General features: G+C 43.4%; 1 protein-coding gene across 1 annotated transcript; it reads left to right on the forward strand.

The window, feature by feature from the left end:
• The first annotated feature begins 384 nt into the window (after positions 1 to 384).
• gpr3 (G protein-coupled receptor 3) lies at positions 385 to 7,393 on the forward strand. The gene is made up of 2 exons (XM_062962283.1): positions 385 to 457; positions 4,796 to 7,393. Exon 2 carries the CDS (start codon positions 4,805 to 4,807, stop codon positions 5,792 to 5,794), a length of 990 nt encoding a protein of 329 aa, XP_062818353.1. The 5' UTR covers positions 385 to 457; positions 4,796 to 4,804; the 3' UTR covers positions 5,795 to 7,393.
• The last annotated feature ends 9,623 nt before the right edge of the window (positions 7,394 to 17,016 follow it).

The raw sequence follows: 17,016 nt of genomic DNA on the forward strand, positions 1-17,016 counted from the left end.
AAAGGAGGCCAAGGCAGGCCGTGGACAATGAAGGAAAGGAGGGTGTCTTTGGGGGGGGGGGGGGGTTTCTCTCCTCCTTCCTCCTCAGAGGACTTTTGGAAGGACACTTGGGGGAGAGAGGGGGGGGGGCTGAGTGAGGAGTCCTGTCCCCGCCCCCACCTCCGCTGCGGCTCTTTGCTGGCAGGCTCCTCCCCCCGCCTTTTCGGGATTTTATGAATGGAATTCTCCATCCGCGGCTTGATTGGCTCCCTCCGCCTTCTGACGTCAGGCAGGAGCCCCCAGTGGATGGGGATGTTTTTTGGGGGGAGTGGGGTGGGCGGAGTGGGCGGAGCCGTGAGTCACGGGCGGGAAAGCGGTCTCCCTCCGCGCGCACTATAACTGCGGCTCCTGCCCGCTCCTCGCCGCGCCCGCGCCCCCCGCGCGCTCCCCGCCCGCCTTCGGATGCTCAGCCGCCCAGGTAGGTCTCTCTCTCTCTCTCTCTCTCTCTCTCTTTACGCCCCTTGCCTCGGCCTCAAGGTGAGCCAGCCGCAAGGACCTCTTTCTTGGCAGGAAGAGGAGAAGCCCACGCTGCGGAATGGGTGGAAGGAGGAGGGCGAAGGCAGGGCATCCCAGGGCCCTCCCAGGCAGCCAGGCAAGGCATCCCACAGTCTCTGCTCTGAACTGGGCTAACTGGGACCCTGCCACACAGCCCAACACCATCCCACCTTATCTGCTCTGGGCCGGGATATGGGGCAGCGGGCACTCAGGGAGCCCAGGTCAAAGCAGGGAAGGCGAAGGGAAAGTCCCCCCCCCCCCTGAGATTAAGTCCAGTCCTGTCTGACTCTGGGGCTGGTGCTCATCTCCATTTCTAAGCCAAAGAGCCAGTGCATTTATCATCATCATTATTATTATTATTATTATTATTATTATTATTATTATTATTTATTAGTAGTAAAGGGAAAGTTCCCCCCCTGAGATTAAGTCCAGTCGTGTCCGGCTCTTGGGGCTGGTGCTCATCTCCATTTCTAAGCCAAAGAGCCAGTGTATTTATCATTATTATTATTATTATTATTATTATTATTTATTAGTAGTAAAGGGAAAGTTCCCCCCCTGAGATTAAGTCCAGTCGCGTCCGGCTCTGGGGCTGGTGCTCATCTCCATTTCTAAGCCAAAGAGCCAGTGCATTTATCATTATTATTATTATTATTATTATTATTATTATTAAGTATTAGTAAAGGTAAAGTTCCCCCCCTGAGATTAAGTCCAGTCCTGTCTGGCTCTGGGGTTGGTGCTCATCTCCATTTCTAAGCCCAAGAACCAGTGTATTTATCATCATCATCATCATCATTATTATTATGATTTATTAGTAGTAAAGGGAAAGTTTCCCCCCTGAGATTAAGTCCAGTCGCGTCCGGCTCTGGGGCTGGTGCTCATCTCCATTTCTAAGCCAAAGAGCCAGTGTATTTATTATTAATAATAATAATTTTAATTTTCATTATTATTATTATTATTATTAAGTATTACTAAAGATAAAGGTTGGTGCTCATCTCTATTTCTAAGCCCAAGAACCGGTGTATTTATCATCATCATCATCATCATCATCATTATTATTATTATTATTTATTAGTAGTAAAGGGAAAGTTTCCCCCCGAGATTAAGTCCAGTCGCATCCGGCTCTGGGGCTGGTGCTCATCTCCATTTCTAAGCCAAAGAGCCAGTGTATTTATCATTATTATTATTATTATTATTATTAAGTATTAGTAAAGGTAAAGGTTGGTGCTCATCTCTATTTCTAAGCCGAAGAGCCGGTGTATTTATTATTAATGATAATAATTTTAATTTTCATTATTATTATTATTATTATTATTATTATTAAGTATTAGTAAAGGTAAAGGTTGGTGCTCATCTCTATTTCTAAGCCAAAGAGCCGGTGTATTTATTATTAATGATAATAATTTTAATTTTCATTATTATTATTATTATTATTATTAAGTATTACTAAAGATAAAGGTTGGTGCTCATCTCCATTTCTAAGCCAAAGAGCCAGTGTATTTATTATTAATAATAATAATTTTAATTTTCATTATTATTATTATTATTAAGTATTACTAAAGATAAAGGTTGGTGCTCATCTCTATTTCTAAGCCGAAGAGCCGGTGTATTTATCATTATTATTATTATTATTATTATTATTATTATTATTATTATTAAGTATTAGTAAAGGTAAAGGTTTCCCCCTAACATTAAGTCTAGTCATGTCTGACTCTTGGGGTTGGTACTCATTTCCATTTCTAAGCCGAAGAGCCAGTGTATTTATTGTTATTATTAATTACTATTATTATTATTATTATTATTATTATTATTATTATTATTATTAAGTATTAGTAAAGGTAAAGTTTCCCCCCTGATATTAAGTCTAGTCATGTCCGACTCTTGGGGTTGGTGCTCATCTTTCTAAGCCAAAGAGCCAATGTATTTATTATTATTATTATTATTATTATTATTATTATTAAGTATTAGTAAAGGTAAAGGTTTTCCCCTGACATTAAGTCTAGTCATGTCCGACATTTGGGGTTGGTGCTCATCTCCATTTCTCAGCCGAAGAGCCGGTGTATTTATTATTATTATTAATTATTAATTATTAGTAAAGGTAAAGTTTTTCCCCACACTGCCATATAACCCAGACTATCAAGGCAGATAATCCACAATATCTGCTTTGAACTGAATTATCTGAGTCCATCCATGTTGGGTGCTTGGGGGGGGGGGTGTATGTCTATGCTTATGAGAGAGAGTGAGATGTGGGGAGAGGGAGGGAAAGAAAGAAAGAAAGAACGAAAGCCAATGAAAGGATGGAGACGTCACCCGAGGAAATGTCTGTCTGTTGACGTCAAGGGGAGGAGGAGGAGGATATCTATTGTCAAGTGACAAGTGTTTACTATCCTTCATCTAGATCAGTGGTTCTCAACCCTCCTAATGCATTTCCTCATGTCGTGGTGAACCCCAACCATAACATTATTTTTGTTGCTACTTATATAAAAAGAACTAGCTGTGCCCGGCCACGCGTTGCTGTGGCAAAGTGGTGGTGGTATTGGTTAAAAATTGTTGTGTAATTTTTATTTGATGTTATTTGTATTTTTTTTATTAATTTTATTGTAAGTTATCTTTTTATTTATTATATTGTATTATTTTCTTGTATTATTTTTAGTTATTTTCTGTTATTATAGTATTTTATTGTATTAATTATTTTTAGTGTTTTTTATTATTTTTATTGGGTTGCTAGGAGACCAAGTTGGAGGAGATTAGCCTTCTAACTGGCAGCAATTGGATAAAAGCAACTATTCCTCTCTCACTAATTCGGACTTTATTTTTCTTTTCTTTTTGTTGTATCAACCTAGAGGCGTGGATGATGGGTTGTGTTGTCAAATTTCGAGGTTGGGGGGCCTGTAGTTTTGTTGTTTTGTCGGTCGCCGTGATGCCATCGCTCTTTTATATATATAGAAGTTATTATTATTATTATTATTATTATTTTATTTTATGACACAGCAAACAAGATAGATATGCTGGATTTCGTATCATAAAATCACAAGACAAACACTTCCCAAGTGTCTAGGACTGTGTGATGTATTTTCAGATTATTTATTATTATTATTATTATTATTATTAACTGTCATTTTGCTACTGTTATGAATGGCAATGTCAATATCTGAAATGCAGGGGATGTATTTTCATTCACCGGGCCACATTTGGCACAAATACCCGATACGCCCACATTTGAATACTGGTGGGATTGTGAGGGAGATTAATTTTGTCATTTGGGAGTTGTACTTGCTGGGATTTATAGTTCGCCTACAATCAAAGAGCATTCTGAACTCCACCATTTTTTAAATAATAATAATAATAATAATAATAATAATAATAATAATAATAATAATAAGTCCTAGAAACTTGGGAAGTGTTCGACTTGTGATTTGTGATATGAAATCCAGCATGTCTACCCTGTTTGCTGTGTCATAATAAAATAATAATAATAACAATAATAATAATAATAATAATAATAATAATAAGTCCTAGACACTTGGGAAGTGTTCGACTTGTGATTTTGTGATACGAAATCCAGCATATCTATCTTGTTTGCTGTGTCATTTTTATATGTTTATTTTTATACCCCGCCTCTATCTCCCCAAAGGGACTCAGGGCGGCTTACATGGGGCCAAGCCCGAATAAAAACAATCTATATATATAAAAGGGTAGTGAAATTTTGGCTTAGGACAAAACAACAAAACTACACATCCCAGAAACACTAAACATGGCAGCACAACCCCTCATCCATGCCTCTACATTCATACAACAAACAGCTCCAGCTACTCCAGAAAACGGCCAGGCTTTGAGACTGCAAGGCTATTCACTGCTATTCCATAAGGATTCCCATAAGCCACAGCAACGCGTGGCTGGGCAAAGCTAGTAGCAATATAAAACACAATAATAGACAAAAGACATGCACAATTATAAAAATTTAAACATTATCCAATAAAAACAAATGACAAGAACTAATAAAAACATGGATTAAAACGGAGAAGTTGTAAAAGTAGACTGGGTAAGATGCAACATATAAATATTGTAAACACGAGTTGACTGATAAAGTGCTGCAAATTCTTGGAAGTGCAAATTGGGATGGGAGTAGACCCTGTGTCTATGTCAAGTTGACAAAGGTAAAGATAAATATGTGATGGTCTTTGGTGACCCTTCCATGACTGCGACCCCCAGGTTGAGAAAGGCTGGAGTAGACTGTATGTCCATCTTCCTTTTCCCGTTGCAGGTGGACAGCATGAAAGAGGACGTGGTCCCCAACGCCACCCACGAGGAGCAGCCGGGCTGGTTCGTGCCGGACAACCACAGCGCCGACGGCTCCTTGTACCTCTCGGAGGCAGCGCCTCTGCCCTTGAACCCGTGGGACGTGGTGCTTTGTGTCTCCGGGACCATCATCTCCTGCGAGAACGCCATCGTGGTGGCCATCATCTTCTACACGACGGCCTTCCGGACGCCGATGTTCCTGCTGATCGGGAGCCTGGCCTCGGCGGACCTCCTGGCCGGCCTGGGCCTGGTCTTCCACTTTGCCTTTGTCTACTGCGTCCGGAGCCAGGTGGTGAACCTGCTCACGGTGGGCCTGCTGGTCTGCTCCTTCGCGGCCAGCGTGGGCAGCCTCCTGGCCATCACCATTGACCGCTACCTGTCCCTCTACAACGCGCTGACCTACTACTCGGAGCGGACCGTCACCCGGACGTACGCGATGCTGCTCCTGACCTGGGGGGTCTCCGTCGGCTTCGGGGCGCTGCCCGTCCTGGGCTGGAACTGCCTGGAGGACCAGTCCAGCTGCAGCGTGGTCAGGCCCTTGACCAAGAACCACCTGGTCATCCTGTCCATCTCCTTCTTCATGATCTTCGCCGTGATGCTGCAGCTCTACGTGCAGATCTGCAAGATCGTCTGCCGGCACGCCCAGCAGATCGCCCTGCAGAGACACTTCCTGGCCCCCTCGCACGACGTGGCCACGCGCAAGGGCATCTCCACGCTGGCCCTCATCCTGGGCACCTTCGCCTCGTGCTGGCTGCCCTTCGCCATCTACTGCCTCCTCGGAGACTACACCTACCCGGCCCTCTACACCTACGTGACCGTGCTCCCCGCCACCTACAACTCCATGATCAACCCCCTCATCTACGCCTTCCGGAACCAGGAGATCCAGAAGGTCCTCTGGACTATCTGCTGCGGGTGCGTCTCCCCGACCGTGCCGTTCCGGTCCAGGTCTCCCAGCGACGTCTGAATCACACCTGTCGCCACCTTCTTGCAACCTGTGCTTTGAATGAGATTTTCCTGCTTCTCGCAGGGGGTTGGACTAGATGGCCCGTGAGGTCTCTTCCAACTCTACGATTCTATGATTCTCTCTGTTCCCTCAAAGACCTGCGTTGCAAATACAGTAGAGTCTCACTTATCCAACAGAACGTTGGATAAGCAAATAGGTTTTTTTTTCGTGTCAGGAGCAACCAGAGTTGCTTCTGCAGTGGAGCCTCCGGTGGCCTAGGGGATAAAAGCCTCAGGACTTGAAGGTTGGGCTGCTGACCTGAAGGCTGCCAGGTTCGAATCCCACCCGGGGAGAGCGCGGATGAGCTCCCTCTCTCAGCTCCATGCGGGGACATGAGAGAAGCCTCCCACAAGGATGGTAAAACATCTGGGCAACATCCGCTGGGCAACGTCCTTGCAGACGGCCAATTCTCTCACTCCAGAAGCGACAAGCAAATAGGTAAAGGTAAAGGTTTTCCCCTGACGTTAAGTCCAGTCATGTCTGACTCTGGGGGTTGGTGCTCATCTCCATTTCTAAGCTGAAGAGCCGGCGTTGTCCATAGACACCTCCAAGGTCATGTGGCCACTGGCATGACTGCATGGAGCGCCATTACCTTCCTGCCAGAGCAGTACCTATTGATCTACTCACACTCTGGGGGTTGGTGCTCATCTCCATTTCTAAGCTGAAGAGCTGCCGTTGTCCATAGGCACCTCCAAGGTCATGTGGCCACTGGCAGTCGCATGGAGCGTTGTTACCTTCCCGCCGCAGCAGTACCTATTTATCTACTCACACTCTGGGGGTTGGTGCTCATCTCCATGTCTAAGGCGAAGAGCCAGCATTGTCCGTAGACACCTCCAAGGTCATGTGACTGCATGGAGCGCTGTTACCTTCCCACCGGAGGAGTACCTATTGATCTACTCACATTTGCATGTGTTCGAACTGCTAGGTTGGCAGGAGCTGGGGCTAACAGCAGGCGCTCACTCCGCTCCCAGGATTAGAATCTGGGACCTTTCAGTCTGCAAGTTCAGCAGCTCAGCGCTTGAACATACTTCACCACTGAGGCTCCTTAGGATAAGCGAATATGTTGGATAATAAGGAGGGATTAAGGAAAAGCCTATTAAACATCAAATTAGCTTATGATTTTACAAATTAAGCACCAAAACATCATGTTATACAACAAATTTGACAGAAAAAGCAGTTCAATACGCAGTAATGCTATGTAGTAATTACTGTATTTACAAATTTAGCACCAAAATATCATGATATATTGAAAACATTGACTACAAAAATACATTGGATAATCCAGAATGTTGGATAAGTGAAACTCTACTGTAGCGTTTATCTTTGTAATTTGCACAATCCCTGGAAACTCCGACCAGCCCCCTTTCCTCGTTTCTTCCTCCATCCCTGTTGTAGGTCTAGTCTTTATTTATTTCCGCTTCCAGAGGAAAAACAAAACATTGCATTTTTTGTGTTGTCGAAGAAGCGTTTCATGGCTGGAATCACTAGGTTGCTGTGAGTTTTCCGGGCTGTCTGGCCATGTTCCAGAAGCATTCTCTCCTGATGCTTCATCCACATCTATGGCAGAGCTTGTGAGGTCTGTTGGAAACTAGGCAAGTGGAGTTTATATATCTCAGGGTGGGAGAAAGAACTCTTGTCTGTTGTAGGCAATGTTGCAACTGGCCAGCATGATTAATATTGAATGGCCTGGCTGCTTTCTGCCTGGGGGAATCCTTTGTTGGGAGGTGTTAGCTGGCCTTGATTGATTCCTGTCTGGAATTACCCAGTTTTCTGAGTGTTGTTCTTTGTTTACTATCTTGTGATTAGTATTGAATGGGCTTGCAGCTTCAAAGCCTGGCTGCTTCCTGCCTGGGGGAATCCTTTGTTGGGAGGAGTTAGTTGGCCCTGATTGCTTCCTGTCTGGAACTACCCTGTTGCTCTTTTGTTTACTATCCTGTGATTAGCATTGAGTGGCCTTGCAGCTACAAAGCCTGGCTGCTTCCTGCCTGTGATTTTGCAAACACTCAAATATATAAACCCCACTTGCATAGTTTTCCAACAGATCTTACTACCTCTGAGGGTGCCTGCCATAGATGCAGGTGAAACATCAGGAGAGAATGCTACTACTAGAACATGGCCAGACAGGTCGGAAAACTCACCACAACCCATTTTAATTTTTTTATCCATATATATCTGTGTGTGTTTTTTTAAAGGTTTCTGCCTGTGCCTGGCGCGTGCAAGTCACATCCGAAAGATATCATAGAAATATATCATTTTGAGATAAATAATTATTTTTTTAAAGGGAAAATGGGAAGAAACCTCAAAATTCCTTTTTGAGTTTTTACAGCCTTAATTACCTTGAAACTTCAGAAAAAAAAAATATTTTTCTACATGGAAGCCAATTTCACTGTACTCCTTCCTTCCATCTTTTATTTTTATTCATTGCCTTGGATGGAAGAAGATAAGTCTTCAAATACGCCAGCTGTAAAATAGATTTATATGTGTGTCCTATTTATTTATTTATTCATTTATTTATTTATCTATTTATTTATCATTGTAATGCCTATTTAAAATGGGATTGCTTCTCATTCTACTTTTTTGGTGCCCCCTGGTGTTCATTATTCTTTATTACATCCAATGGGAAAAAGAAGGGACCTGAGACCAGGAATTGTGGGAGTTGAAGTCCAAAACACCTGCAGGAAAGGCCAAATATAGTATTGGGATATAGTATTGTTTGTAACCCATTTAGCACTGAAACCCCCGTATCGTATCGTGTGTCCCATTATGCTGCTCCTTTTAATTGTCGTTGTTTTGTTTCCCTCGTTCAAATTTGCACAACAATCCTGGCAAGGAAATGAATGTAAACAGGCACTTTAGGAAAGCGTGACATTATTATTATTATTATTAATTATTATTATTACTATTATTTTCCCCTAAGGAACTATAAAAGATGCTCTGAGTTGAAAAGTACTGTATTACTTTTGTTTACAAACACCAGGGAAGAAAAAATAAAATACGAAACGAAATAAAATAATTTTGTGGTATCCCACGCGTTGCTGTGTTATTTGGTAGGCAGGCTGCAATGGGTTGGGATTACAACCCCCATCATCCCCTATGCGTACTGGATAGGGATAAATAAATCTATTATAATTAAAGTCATTGCTTGTATATGTGTATTGTGCAGTTTTCTGATTGGCTGTCAATCTCACGGGTCCCCACGAATGATGGACCTGGACCAAACTTGGCACACAGAACCCCCATGACCCACTTTACATCCTGGTGTGGTTTGGGGGAGGATTGATCACGGATTATTGTGCAGTTTGGGGAAAGATTGACCAGGGATGATGGGATTTGCAGCACCTTCACTCACTTTCAGAGACCACCGTGACACCCAAAAATGACAGATTAGGACCAAACTTGGCACACATAAACTCCATGACCCACTTTACGTTCTGGTGCAGTTTGGGGGAGGATTGCCCATGGATGATGAGATTTGCAGTACCTTCACTCGCTTCCAGAGACCACTGTGACCCCCAAAAATGACAGATTAGGACCAAACTTGGCACACAGAACCCCCATGACCCACTTTACGTTCTGCTGTGATTTGGAGAAGGATTGCTCATGGATGATGGGATTTGCAGTACCTCCATTCACTTCCAGACATCACTGTGATCCCCACACATACACATACAGATGACAGCCCTGGACCAAACTTGGCACACAGAACCTCTGTGACCCACTTTACGTTCTGGTGTGGTTTGGGGAAGGATTGACCAGGGATGATGGGATTTGCAGCACCTTCACTCACTTCCAGAGACCACCGTGACCCCCCAAAATGACAGATTAGGACCAAACTTGGCACACAGAAACTCCATGACCCACTTTATATCCTGGTGCAGTTTGGGGAAGGATTGCCCATGGATGATGGGATTTGCAGTACCTTCATTCACTTCCAGAGACCACTGTGACCCCCACAAATGATGGATTAAGACCAAACTTGGCACACAGAACCCCCATGACCCACTTTATATCCTGGTGCAGTTTGGGGAAGGATTGCCCATGGATGATGGGATTTGCAGTACCTTCATGCACTTCCAGAGACCACTGTGACCCCCACAATTGATGGATTAAGACCAAACTTGGCACACAGAACCCCCATGACCCACTTTATATCCTGGTGCAGTTTGGGGAAGGATTGACCAGGGATGATGGGATTTTCAGCACCTTCACTCACTTCCAGAGATCACTGCGACCCCCACACTCCATTCCCCCATAGTATAGAACTGAAGTCCTTAGCCTTTGGCTTTCCAGATGTTATGGACTTCCAAGTCCTGGAACCTATAGCCATCAAAGGGATTTGTCAAGGATTATGAGAGCTAAACCCTAACAACACCTGGTTGGGACCCAAAGGAGATTATGTCGGTGACCCATGCAGGAAAACAGAAGAGAGAGGGGCTATCTTGAGATATAACCATCAGCATCAAAGGCTATCAGAAATTAGACCCACTTGGGGCTGTTATATACATAGCTCCGGATTAAATTCAAATTGGCAATCGCTCGACGTCAGGCTCCTCTTATCAGTAGCCAAAGGGGAGCAGTTCCAGGACTCAGCTTTGCGGAGAGAAATAGGAGAAGACAGAGAGAGAAGCTAAAGGCACAAGGAAGGAGCAGCAAGGGAAAGGATTGTGGGCTTGTCTAATTGCTGAGCGGTTGGATCGATCTGGAACCAACATCTGACAAGCTCCCCGCTTGCTCGAAGCCTTTGGCAGGCAGGAGCCGGCCTTTGTTGAGCATTTGAGCCTTGTGCCGAGCCAAGGCCCTGCCAGGCAGCAGCCATCTCACGTTCCTTTTTCCTTCTGGCAGGTTCTGGCGATTTGCAACCGGGTTTGGGAAGCAACAGGGAGGGCAGGAGGCCAGGAACAAAGCCACCCTTGGCTTGAAGGCCATCCCTGCTCCTGCCAAGCCAGCTGTGGAGGCAACGGGAAAATGTCAGCCCTTTCGGAAAGCTGAAAAGCTCAGCCCGGCTTTCATGAAATGCCTGCAAAAGCACAGCATGGCTGGAAGGAGGGATTTGGGAGGCTCCCAAAAGCACAGCAAAACAGTCCTCCAGAAGGAAGGGAGCAGAAAGCCTTTTATGTACCCCCACCCCCAAAAGAATTGCTTCCACAATACAGTAGAGTCTCACTTACCCAACATAAACGGGCCGGCAGAATGTTGTATAAGCGAATATGTTGGATAATAAGGAGAGATTAAGATAAAGCCTATTAAACATCAAATTAGGTTATGATTTTACAAATTAAGCACCAGAACATCATGTTGTACTACAAATTTGCCATAAAAAGTAGTTCAATACACAATAATGCTATGTAGTAATTACTGTATTTACAAATTTAGCACCAAAATATCACGATGTATTGAAAATATTGACTACAAAAATGTGTTGGATAATCCAGAACGTTGGATAAGCGAGAGACTACTGTATTAGAGCTTGGACAATTCTGTTTCCAGTCATTGTTTACTTTATACATGTCCTATGATTTGGGTTGTTGTATGTTTTCCAGGCTGTATGGTCATGTTCCAGAAGTATTCTCTCCGGATGTTTTGCCCACATCTATGGCAGGCATCCTCAGAGGTTGTGAGGTATATGGAGAAACTAAGCAAGGACATACCTCACAACCTCTGAGGATGCCTGCCATAGATGTGGGCGAAACGTCAGGAGAGAATGCTTCTGGAACATGGCCATACAGCCCAGAAAACATACAACAATCCTGATTGTGGCCATGAAAGCCTTCGACAACACACTGTCCTATTATTGTTGTTATATTTATCCTGCTTTATCGTTCCAGAAGAATGTCCTTGGATTTGCAGTCCAGCAAGATCTGGTCCCATGGTCCCCATGCCTTCTGCAAATTCAAGACATGAATCGACCTGGGCCGGACTTTAGCACAGCAGGTTAAACCACCAACTTTAGGAAATCTTGTCAATCAAGAGGTTGACAGTTCGAAGCCCGGGTCAGGATGAGCTCCTGACCTTTAGCCCAGCTTCCGCCCACCTAGCGGTTCGAAAGCAAAATGTAAGTAGATAAATAGGTACTGCTTAAAAGAGATGAGGTATTTTAAAGGCACCCATAACAAATGCCAGAAAATGCTAAAGAACCAAAGCTCTTTGGCAGAGAGATGGAGTGACAGCACTCCACTCCTCATGGCCAAACCAAGCACAAGCCTTCAAGATGTCGAAGATGGGAAAAGCCTATATGTACAATTGTCTGTCTTGTCAGTTCATAAACAGCACTGAATGTTTGCCACATGTGTATGTTCTGTGATTCGCCCCGAGTCCCCTTTGGGGTGAGAAAGGTGGAATATAAATAAATAACCTGTTCCTTTTTCACCTTCCCTTATTTGCCAAGAAATAACCAGAGTGCAACCGCCAATTGGCTAGAAAGAATTTATCATTTTTGAAAAGTTTACATAGTAAAAAGTATTCGTAAATCACATTTAAACTTTACAAAAAAGCCTCCCCATGAAAAGAGAGAGACAAGACCGGAGAGATTATAAAAGCACTTAATTCTAAAAGTCTTGAATCAAAAGAACCGCAATCATAGGCAAGAAGGTGATCTAACTCCGAAGGAAGAGCGCCAAAGCAAAGCAACGTCACAAACACGAACGATGATCCTTCCCTTCTTCACACGAGATGAACAGGCTACAATCTGGCACAGAGCAATCAATCTTGTACAACACAGATACTACTGGCCATACAGTACTGGGCAACGGCGGAGGTATTAACGTGCTTGTTTCTGGTACAATATATTTCCTTGCATCTATCCCGAAGGCCAGAATAGAGAACCGTCAAGCATAGCGAGATTCCAGGCTCATGGTAGTACAAATTAATTGCTGTATCGCCACAAACCATGTGAAAATGTATTTGCCCATTCGTATAAGATTTCACAGTGTTGGCCACAATTTCCCAGTGTTCAGGCATGGAGGACACCAACAAAGGTAACAAGCTTTTACACTGGTTAGTATGCTGAGATACCTCTACAACAGGTATGGGCAAACTTTGGCTCTTTGGGTGTTTTGGACTTCCTAACAGCCTCAGGCTCCTTCCTTTTCCCCCTCAGCCGCTTAAGTGATCGGATAATCACATACAACGCAGGCAGATACTCGGACTGAGTCACACAGGAGAGAGGAAGGTGGATTCTATAATGCAGGGAGATACACTGAGTCACACAGGAGAGAGGAAGGTGGATTTTGGGTTCTCCCCAATGTTCTTATACCGTTTCCCCTAAAATAAGACATCCCCAGAAAATAAGACCTAGTAGAGGTTTTGCTGAATTGCTAAATATAAGGCCTCCCCCAAAAGTAAGACCTAACAAAGTTTTTGTTTGGAAGCATGCCCAATGAACAGAACACCAGAGCATGCAGGATTGGTCAATGTACATACCATAGAGTGTTGTATATGGAAGTAATGGTAGTAACAAGAAATTCTTGACAGGATTCAGTTTGTCTGGTTATGCTGGTTTGTGATGACAACTACTGTAGAGTATATAATAAATGTTCATTTTTTGTTCAACAATAAATGTGAATTCTTCTTCATGGAAAAATAAGACATCCCCTGAAAATAAGACCTAGCGCATCTTTGGAAGCAAAAATTAATATAAGACACTGTCTTATTTTCAGGGAAACACGGTAGCACCTTTAACTTCCTCTATGTTTACAAGTCTCACTTAGTGCACTTTGATCAGCCCATCCTTGTGTTTTTATTGATGTGTTTTAACTTTGTCTTATTAATGGTTTGATTTTAATCATATGTTTTAATTTTTCATTTGTGCGTTTTCAGTATTTGATGTTTTTGTATGTATACTCTTTTGCATTTGTAAGCCGCCCTGAGTCCCTGAGGGGAGATAGAGGCGGGGTACAAGAAAATTATTATTATTAATTATTATTCTACAATGCAGGGAGATACACTGAGTCACACAGGAGAGAGGAAGATGGATTCTACAATGCAGGCAAATACTCGGACTGAGTCACACAGGAGAGAGGAAGATGGATTCTTTTGTCTTCCTTATATATGGAGCCACCTGCTGATAGGTCATGAGTAAGGGACACTAATTTAAGTGGCTGAGGGGCAAAAGAAAGGGGCCTGAGGCTGTTAGGAATGGTGGGAGTTGAAGTAAAAAACATCTGGAGGGCGGGCCGAAGTTTGTCCATGCCTGCTCTACAAGATGCTCATCCTGCATAGCAAAGGGTGGACTGGATGGCCCATGTGGTCCCTTTCCAATTCTATGATATCAGCCTTCATCGACATGGCACACTCCAGCTGTGTTGAATTTGGATTCCTACCAGCCACGCACAACACGCAGTCCAGACGTGCTGGCCATGGGTGGTAAGAGTTGTGGTTCAAGCTATGCTGGGAAAGGAAAAAGGCACCCGAAGCAGAGCCGTCCTTCCTACGCTTTCGTTGTAGCTTAGGTCCCTGTGATATATCTTGAAATAATTAATCTTGTCAATATAATTATGTCGTACGAAATAAGGCACTTAAAAAGAAGTCATTTACCATTCCAGGCAGGATAACAACAAAACAAACAGGTTAGGTTTTTTTTTTGGAATCGGTTAAAATGAATCACGTTAAAAGCTGCAATATATTTATATATATATATATAAAAATCAAATTCCTACCCCTTTCCCACACCAAGACTTGATTTTTAAAAAATTAGATAATAATAAAATTAAAGGTAGCTCAGTTTGAGTCTCTGGCATGGGCAAACTTGGGCCCTCCAGGTGTTTTGGACTCCAACTCCCACAATTCCTAACAGCCTACCGGCTGTTAGGAATTGTGGGAGTTGGAGTCCAAAACATCTGGAGGGCCCACGTTTGCCCATGCCTGCCTGTTAAAAGGACAGAGTTCCCTTTACTCAGGCATGTCGTTCAAGAACAGGCACATTGTAAGAGTTAGGACTTTCCCAAAATGCTGCTTGACATCGGTCAGTAGCCCCTGGGACTTTGAAAAGCCCTTCTCCTTTGGATTTGGTCAGCAGTGATGGAGAGGAAGGTGGGATTAAAAGGTAAACAGGCTGGGATTTCTGGGGGTTGTAGGCCAAAACACCTGGGGAGGGACCCACAGGTTGAGAACCACTGTATTCATGGTTTCTGAAGTCTTGGGTGAAGTCCTTCTCCTGGGTTTTGTTTCAACAGTGAACTACGCAAAAAACTGATTTCTAACCAATCAAGCCATTGGTCTGTCCAGCTCTGTACTATTTACATTAACTGGCATTGGCTCTTAGGCACTAATTGGAGATACGCAGTCCAAATGCGGGATGGTATATTCATGCAGAGATGTTGAACCACAGAGAAATAATATTCTATCTGCTGCTGGACTACAAAAAGAATTAGCACCGCTATCAAAATGTTTAGAAAGTTAACACGCTCTGGGAGCCTCAGGTTGATATTATGAACTCATAATATCACTACCCCTATTTCTGCAAATTCTGTGGCCAATTCAGATTGAAACTGCCAACTGAAACTACCATCACTTAAAAGCAGGTGGAAAAAAAGCCTGACTAACTAACACAGTCTCAAGTGTTGAAGTGATGGATCCGGCACATTTGTGAACAACTTGCCCATTACAAATTATTATTACAGTACAGTCTCACTTATCCAACATAAACGGGCCGGCAGAATGTTGAATAAGCGAATATGTTGGATAACAAGGAGAGATTAAGGAGAAGCCTATTAAACATCAAATTAGGTTATGATTTTACAAATTAAGCACCAAAACATCATGTTATACAACAAATTTGAGAGAAAAAGTAGTTCAATATGCAGTAATGCTATGGAGTAATTACTGTATTTACGAATTTAGCACCAAAATATCATGATGTATTGAAAATATTGCCTACAAAAATGCATTGGATAATCCAGAATGTTGGATAAGCGAATGTTGGATAAGTGAGACTCTACTGTAATATGAGCAACAGGGTTTGTTTGGTGCAGTGTCTGAACTATGCATTCCAAATCACAGCAGACACAGCTGCTTCGAGGATAAATGTCTGATGTGAATGACAGTAGGGGGTCTCTGTAAGGCCCTTTAAGATAATTTCTTCTTTAGAACCAAACAAACTGGATATCCTAGAAGCATGTTGACATGCGTCGTGTGCTCTAAAATTTAGAATGATTTTGATATGAGAAACCCGCCAACAAGAGCCAACTCAGTAGTCTTTGAGAGACTGAAAGAATACATTCAAGGCTGCACACAAAAGCACCACAATTCCTACAAGGAATGTCTGGGGGGAACTTTCCCACAGAAGTCTATTATGAATTCTTCCCAATGAGGCTCTAAATTCAGCCTAAAGCAACATTCTTGGTTCAAGGATTTGAAAATGCGTGGCCCTCCATATTTCCGGACTCCCAACTCTGCACTGACTATGGCAGTGGTTCTCAACCTGGGGCCCCAAGATGTTTTTGGCTTATAACTCCCAGAAATCCCGGGATTTCTGGGAGTTGAAGGTCAAAAACATCTGGGGACCCCAGATTGAGAACCACTGGACTATAGTGACTAGGGCTGACAGGAGTAGCAACCCAAAAAGCACTGGAAGGCCACACTTTCCCATCCCTGCTTTCTTTGGTCCCTTGGCCAAACAGAACACGGAGCTCTACGCTCTGCTCTGACATCGAAGTTCTAAAAGAAGCAGGTCTATCAGCAAGAAAGAGAAGGCAGAAAAGTCTTATAAGGCATACTGTAGTGAGAAACGAAGGGCAGGTAACGATGGTAATTTCAGATTGGGGAAAAAGGTATGAGAGCACTCTATTGGCACTGAAAACCAGCACAGGCACTAATGAAGGTCCCCTAGATTACAGTAATATTTCCCTGTGGCACTGCAAATATCAACATTTGGACATGGAAACCCATGCAGGATAGAGTTATGCACACGTAATGCAGTGGAATTGATCTTAGCATAGGACACAGTTAATATTTTCATTTTTAACAGCTACCCTGCATGAACCACTCCTGCAAATTGTAGCTGCAGACCTGTAGTTTTGCTGTAATTACAGAGGAGGCTAAACATTGTGGAACTAACTACCTACAAGTTAAAATAGGGCTCAGGAAATACAGCGCACCGGTTGCATGCAGGCCCCATTTGAGTTACCGAGACTCCCAAATTCCTCCCTATGTAGAAAATACCAACTGTATTGAATAAGGAAAACAGT

The sequence above is a fragment of the Anolis carolinensis genome, unplaced genomic scaffold (assembly GCF_035594765.1).
Source record: "Anolis carolinensis isolate JA03-04 unplaced genomic scaffold, rAnoCar3.1.pri scaffold_10, whole genome shotgun sequence".
NCBI classification, from domain to species: domain Eukaryota; kingdom Metazoa; phylum Chordata; class Lepidosauria; order Squamata; family Dactyloidae; genus Anolis; species Anolis carolinensis.

What these genes read in the sequence shown, in the direction of transcription:
- gpr3 (XM_062962283.1), top strand. Translation starts at nt 4,805, where the DNA reads ATGAAAGAGGACGTGGTCCCCAACGCCACCCACGAGGAGCAGCCGGGC.